At 44.1% G+C, this 7,041-nt stretch overlaps 1 protein-coding gene across 2 annotated transcripts in view; it reads right to left on the reverse strand.

The window, feature by feature from the left end:
* Window positions 1-6,468, reverse strand: part of sash1a (SAM and SH3 domain containing 1a) — a 224,302-nt gene extending 217,834 nt beyond the window's left edge. For both annotated transcript variants that reach the window (XM_042504114.1, XM_042504112.1), the window contains exon 1: window positions 5,644-6,468. In XM_042504114.1, coding sequence (XP_042360048.1) covers window positions 5,644-6,147 — 504 coding nt within the window. In that variant the 5' untranslated portion in view covers window positions 6,148-6,468. The remainder of the gene's footprint in view (window positions 1-5,643) is intronic.
* Between the last annotated feature and the right edge of the window lie 573 nt (window positions 6,469-7,041).

Raw genomic sequence — 7,041 nt, forward strand, 5'->3', positions numbered from 1 at the left:
CAATGAGTTGTAAAGCTACCTTTCCTTCTGCTTACCCCCCCTGACAGACACAACACCTCTGGGTGACCACTGCATTTCTTACATTCTTCAGCCCAGTTAAGCTGGAGGCCTCATGATTCTCACCCACCACATCTGATCAGCTGTTCTGTGGGAGTCAGAGAAAGAAAGGCCTTAAACATTTAACTGTCCTCCACCAACTGTGGGGGAGGATGGTGGTGAAGACAGTAGCTGCGATCCAAATTACATCCTTTTTTTTTCTCTTTACTTCAGTTGGTACAGCAACTGCCTTTAGAAAGTACGTACTGTTGAATGAACTATGCATGCAATTGGGTCATACCATCTCATGATAGCATTGTGCCTTGAACTTTGACCCTCTCGGTCATATATCAGTCGCAGTCTGCAGCATGACGTGATAAAAAAAGAACTGCAATTACCGCCTTGTGGTTGTTTGCCTCCATGAACGAGTCAAGTAACAATTACAGTTTACATACAGTACATGTCTGTCCAGACTCATGTAGCCATGACAGATGACAGAGCTTTAAATTATGCAGCAAAGAAGCTACAAATTGTAAAAACATGGCTGCTTCATACACATCTTTAACCCGGCAGCACAGAAGATCTATACAATCAGCAGTTTATAGGTAGACACCCAAGATTTAGTGTCACCAATTTAGTAGCTGACCACATGTCTCCCCCTCTGTTCCCGAGTTATGACATTAAATAATGACCAGAGAAGTGTTTTTACAGAACATTACGATGTCACAGTGAAGTTGACCTTTGAGTTTTTGGATATAAAATTTAATCACTTAATAATTGTATACTATTAGATGTTGGTGTAAAATCTTGTCAGAATTAGATTAGTGTATGAATTCTGGAGTTATAGCAAAAATGCTTCTGTGAGGTCACCGTGACCTCCTTGCCTCCAAGAGGTGTGCCAAAGCTGCCAACGTTAAGTAAAACGGTTCTTGCTATCACCATCTACAAACGCAAATTCACAACGGGGATTGTGGGTCAGAATAGAGAGAAAAGAATGTCGGCTTTGATACTGCAAAAAGCAACCAGATGCAGTTGCGCATCCTGGTATTTTTGGCATACAGCATTTGACATACTACATACTGAGGAATACTAAATTGTATTCTGGCATACTAAACAGTATGGTAGAATGAGACTTGGATCGCACTGAACGGCTCCCCTACAAGCACCCACCAAACCTTATTTAGCCAGCAAAAACAATGTGCCCATCTATTTACAAGCATTTCTCTCTCTGCATGACACCCAGGTTTTTATCACCCACCCATCAGCACAATGCTGGACACTTGCCTCCGCAGCCCGATTGAATGGACGGAAATTGGGAATGCAAAACAGCCCAGTAGTGAAAGGACATGCGGCTCCATCAGCTTCCATACAAACAATGGAGAATCTCCCCGTGTTTAGCTTCTGCTTCCTCCCGAAACAGCACTAACAATGAGGCACTATTATGTCTGACTGTGTCTGCCGTTTCCAGCAGCACTCTCTGGATGAGACCAGGATGAAAACACATCTTCAAATAGTTTGGCACTGAGCAGGATTATTTAAAGTAAAAGGGGGTATTTCTCTGATTAGATAAAAAGTTTAAAATCCTTAGAAATCACTGTGCAGAAGAGATAATAAGAAACAGAGGGGGAAATGGAATTGGATGTTTAAGTAAAATGGCAATTGCTGCACTTGTGTGACAACTACAAAACCCTTCAACTTTATTGTACCTGAGGGAAAATTGGTCTTGCGGCCAGATGAAAGACGTAATGCAGATTTGAACATAAAAGATCGGATAAAATGTATAAAACACGTCTAAGAAAAAAACAACTTGCATGACCGCCTAGCAGTTGTGATCCTCCAGGAACAAGTGGAAGGATGGACAGATGGTGGACAACCCGAAAAACACAAAACCTAGGCACATAGAAAGAGAATGAGATCTTTTTTTTTGTTTTGGAATTGTGAGACCACTGAGCAGACAATACACCCTGCTTCCTAGCACCATTTTCAGTACAGTAGCTCTCAGAGACAAAGAAGACACACTAACTGTGCACTTGACAAATATTTCAAAAGAAAGACATTCAGAGTTGATAGTTTAACATTTTTCTCTCAGTATCAGAAATTCATGAGAAAGTTTCAACCAAACAAATAAAGGTAACTCTATGACTGCAGTGCATTTGAGAACAGGCAAAGCGGCGGCACCATCTTCTCTGCTTATATTGTTCCCTGATGAGAGATCTTGAAATGTTCAGCCCATAGCACAAGTGTTTGTTTACATCCTAAGAAATAATACTCTCTCTCAGACAAGGGGTCTCTACGGCCTTGATAAGGATCATGGGTATTTATTACACCCTGCAGAGCCCTTTCAGTGAATTGTTTGATAATCATCTAGCACACGCTAGAGAGGATTTCTGAATCTTAGTGCTAATATCTCTTATGCTTTTTGCATAATGACAAACAAAGGAGACAAAGCTAATGACACAGTGACAGACAGAGGGCTGACAGACCAGGGTCTGTGAAAATCCCTGCTTATTGAGAGCACAGAGGACAGTTTAAATGTGGATGGAGATCTTGGTTATACTATACAATGGACATCCCTTGAGACATTGTGTGTCTTGTAATTGCCCCGAGTCTGCCTCTCTGGTCTCAGTCTCCGCTGGGGGTGACATCTCGTCTCAAAGGCTGAGAGAGGGGAGATATCTACAGACCAATCACAACCCAGTTAGTCAAAACCTCCATGAGCTGGTCACAGCTCCATCTCTCACACTCCTCTCACTCCTCCTGGGGAGAAAAGCACTGGGCTGGAGCCAATTCTAAACTACAGGGTCAGGATCTCTCTCTCTCTCTCTCTCTCTCACACACACACACACACTCACACTCAGACACACTCACACACACACTCACAGCGACAGAGAAAAAAGACCTTGACCTGCTCATTCTCCTCCAAAACCTCAATGCCAAAGCTCTGGCTCTAAATAAATACAGCCTTCAAAGGGCGAGATAGTTTAACCCTCTGGAACCAACACTTTGTTTTAGCTCTGGTTTGACTGATAATCCCTCGCAAATCCTAAATCTCTGTGGGATTCACAGTCAGCCAATGTGGCAGAAATATAAGGCGAGACAAAAAGAGCGTGCAAAACATGCAAAAATTGGAATCAAAGCTAGTATCACTTGGAAAAGCAAATTTGGTGGCAGGCAAGCACTGGAGAGGGTAAATGATAAAAAAAAAAATGTGTGGGTCATACAGAATAAATGATTATGTAGATACATAATGTAGATACAGTCATGAATTAACTTTAGGATCTTTCTCAGCTGAAATGGCGCGTCAGACTGAAAAGCCGTTACATACACACCCACACGGGAATATTTGCATATTCACACAGACAATCAAACTGACACACAAGGACATAGCCAGGATGTAAGAAACAGTGAAGCCTACTCGTTTGACCCACCATCCCAACCTATTAAGCTGGAACATTTTAGAGACTTTAACATAAATCCATGCATTTTTAGACCACCTAATTACTGAGAACAGTTGTTTCTGCCGTCAATCCTCAGGCTCAAATAGGATAATCAACAGGCTCTAGATCAGCACTGAGTGTGCAAGTTCTTGAGTACCACAAAGAACATTTCCTTGGGTGGGCCCTAAGGAGGACTTTATTATTTAAGTCCATAATTCTCTAGGAAATCATGTCAATCAGAAATATATGTATTGCTGACTTAAAGCCCATACACTGATTTTTTTGTTGCCTTACGTTGCCTGTGTCTCAGATGTTAGCTAGTTAGCACATTTACAACACAACCTGATGTTGAAAGAACAAATGATGTTGACCATGCGCTACTGAACAATAACGCAATTAACTAACGCACTAGCTCAGTGGCTAAAGAAAACAATCTTACCAATTGTAGCAAATTTGTTCGATCTCTCGCCCTTTTAACTTTGGTTGGTTATTTGCTCAACTCACTTACATTTCACTTCTTGTTCAATAAGCTGCACTGCCAATCAGCGTGATTTCATTCACAGATGGGCTCCAATGCTGATTCAACCTGCTGTATCAGCCAAAAGCCAGCCAACAGGGGACGATTACAGTGCCAACAGTGCAAACACTGCAAAAACTAGGGTGACAGACTCCCTCAGACAGCCTGGCATTAATGAACATAGGACAATAAAAGTCTCAATATTCAAAACAAGCTTCCAAACCACATGCAAGAGGTATGTCAAAGTCTGTTTACCCATCGATATCCATTTTTCCCTACCTAAACCTTACCTAAACCCTAAGCCCTAACCCTACGCATTAACAGGAGGGAAACACTATTCAACAGGGGAACATATTTTGTTAAAACGCTGGTATAGATAAGGGCTTGTTTTGTTTGTTCCGTAATTAGCTGACAAGCCTTTTACTCTAAATCAGGGATACTCAACTCACCTCCTGAAATCCTAAAAACGTCCTAAAATCCTAGAAGCATGTATGGGGTTGCTGTGACTGGCCCCTGGTCTCCTGTCTTTTTGCAGAAGTGTCCCTCAGGCAAAGAAAGTTGAGTATCCCTGCTCTAGATATTCCTATTGAATGATTAGCGGTAAACAAAACTGCATGTTGTTGTATGTCCCCAGCAAAAATAAAGAGGACTGGACCTCTGCCTCCTCAGCAACCTGCAGACACGCCAATCAAAAGCCTCCCTGTATGTAAACAGCAGTCTTTCAGTGGAGCCCTCTCAGCTGGTAGGGCATATGATTCACACACTTCTAAAGAAAGGTCGCTATCAGTCCTGTGAAAACAAGAGGCCCTCTCAGTCTGGCTCCAGGACTGTGACAGCCTCCCCAGCTGGGCGCTCTTCATTTACTGCCCCTGCCATCGACAGCCCATCGGCCTATTCATCACAGCAAAGAACTGGTGCTTGTATCCTCGTGGGCCTATTTGATCCACCCACACTGAATGTTGCTGAGGCAAGTCTCTGGAAAGGTGAGGTCAGGGTAGATTAATAATCACAGTGTAAATCTTTCTCCCCCACCTTACAGGAAATCACAGACAGGGTGAAAGCTCCTCAGGATCTCCTCTCTGCTTATTGATCTGCAGCGACTTCATTCCCATCACTCGCTGTGACAGCAACCACTCACACTTGCGCAAAGTGCAGTGAGGCTGAAAATGTGAATGCATCACACTGGTATTTACCTATGACTCAGTTTCTTAACTTATTTTGATGTCTAACACGTGAGTGAAATATGGCTCTTTCACGAGATGCGATTTATCTGACTGACAGCAGCTTTCAGCTAAATGATGGAGGATGCTGAAGAGGTGACAGCCCCTTTTGTGCCAGATAAACACTTCTGGCACACTGCAAACACAACCACCTCTGCCACTTATTCAACCTGTGTTTAGCCTAGAAAACTGTATTTTCTCCAAAGTGAAAGATTTTTTGGCTTTTATTTTGACAGTCAAACCCTTTCAATCATTTTGTAGTGCCAAATGTTTAAAAATAACAAAATAAAAGTTAAGAGGCTGTATGCATGTTTTCGAGTGGTTATACGACTGGATCTGGTTATGAGAAGCTAGCGTGTGGCATTGTTTGTTTTTTTGACAGGTGGTGGTCACTTCTGTGCCAAGTTCTCATCACGATGCACCTTCCTCTTACCTTATTAGAGTAGGGCGGCTTGGCCAGGTTGATGCCATCTCTGATGAGCTTATCCCTGATCATGATCTTCAGCTTCAGCTTTGGGTAAATCACCAGCTCCCTCCTGTTGCCCAATGTCAGGTTCCTCTGCGCGCCCATGTACCCACCGTTGCGCCCAATCCGGTCACTGTTGGGCTCGGTCCACGACTTGGATCCCCGCAGTTTGGACTCATACTGATCCACCATGTGACTGGTGTAAATCTCGGCCGCGGGTGGCATGGGCTCCAGGGTGAAGTAGAGTCCACTAGCCGTCTCGTTAGCTTCATCTTTCAGCCTCCTTACCGCGTCGTGGATCCTCTGCCTGTGGTGAGGGATGTAGACGCCGATGGCATCCAGGTCGGGGTCTCCGATTTGTTTGCAGACTTCCAGGTCGTCGTATCCGTTATCCACGAAAGCCTCGACGTACTGGGCGAGCTGGAGGGTCTTCAGCCACTCGTAAACGATGACAGGTCCGTTGCTTGTCATTTTGGCTGTTCGCAACTCGGAGGGAATAAGACGCTGAAGTGATGGTTACTTTTCCATTCGGCGTTTTAAACGCATTATAAGGACGTCAATAACAATGTGCGCGTTGTCCGAGTGTCAGAAAAGTAAAGATGCCTGCGTTAAACAATTTCTGAATTATCCATACCAAAGGTTTAGTTACCATCCCCACCTCAACAGATCCGTGAGTGGAAGAAAGGCTCAGCCTGACAGTCAGTACTGTAACACCTGTCAATATTTACAAATGAAGATCGCTTCACTTGAAACAGCTTACAATGTCATTTAAGCATCAGATTTTCTTACCATGCGCAGTCACTCCGCAATAATTTCCCTTCCTTAAAAACATTTTAAAAAAAGCCTCAAACTATTGTCATTTAAATCAACCAGATTTTGTCCGTTACGCGCGGCAGCTGCTGCGTCTTACAAGCGTTTTCACGGCTTATCCTCCCTCCTTGTAGTCTTCTGTATCGCCAAACGGCAGCGCGCAGAAAGAATAAATCCAAATGCTGCCAAACGCGCACCAAAAATGACAGAAAGTCTGCCACGGCAGCCGCACGGGTCCGCGTCCAACCGCTCAGTAGTCCAGTTCCTCCAGCCGGCACATCACTACACTGGAGCCAAGAGCCAACATGCTCGCTGCTGCTCCTCTACCGTCCACGCCCCCCAAATCTCACTGTACCCATTTAAAAATAGTGATGCGAGTCCTTTTTTTTTCTCTTCCCCCACTCTCCCAACTTGTCACGCCGCCTCGGGGGAGACACACAGTGGGTCACCAGGTTCCCACCGACTTGGTCAAAGTTGTTGCGGAGCGAAAGCGCGCGTTAAACCTGTCGCACAGTGGAAATGAATATCCGAGCTGCTGGTTTGTGTGACATTATT

Source organism: Plectropomus leopardus, chromosome 16 (genome assembly GCF_008729295.1).
Source record: "Plectropomus leopardus isolate mb chromosome 16, YSFRI_Pleo_2.0, whole genome shotgun sequence".
Lineage (NCBI taxonomy): Eukaryota > Metazoa > Chordata > Actinopteri > Perciformes > Serranidae > Plectropomus > Plectropomus leopardus.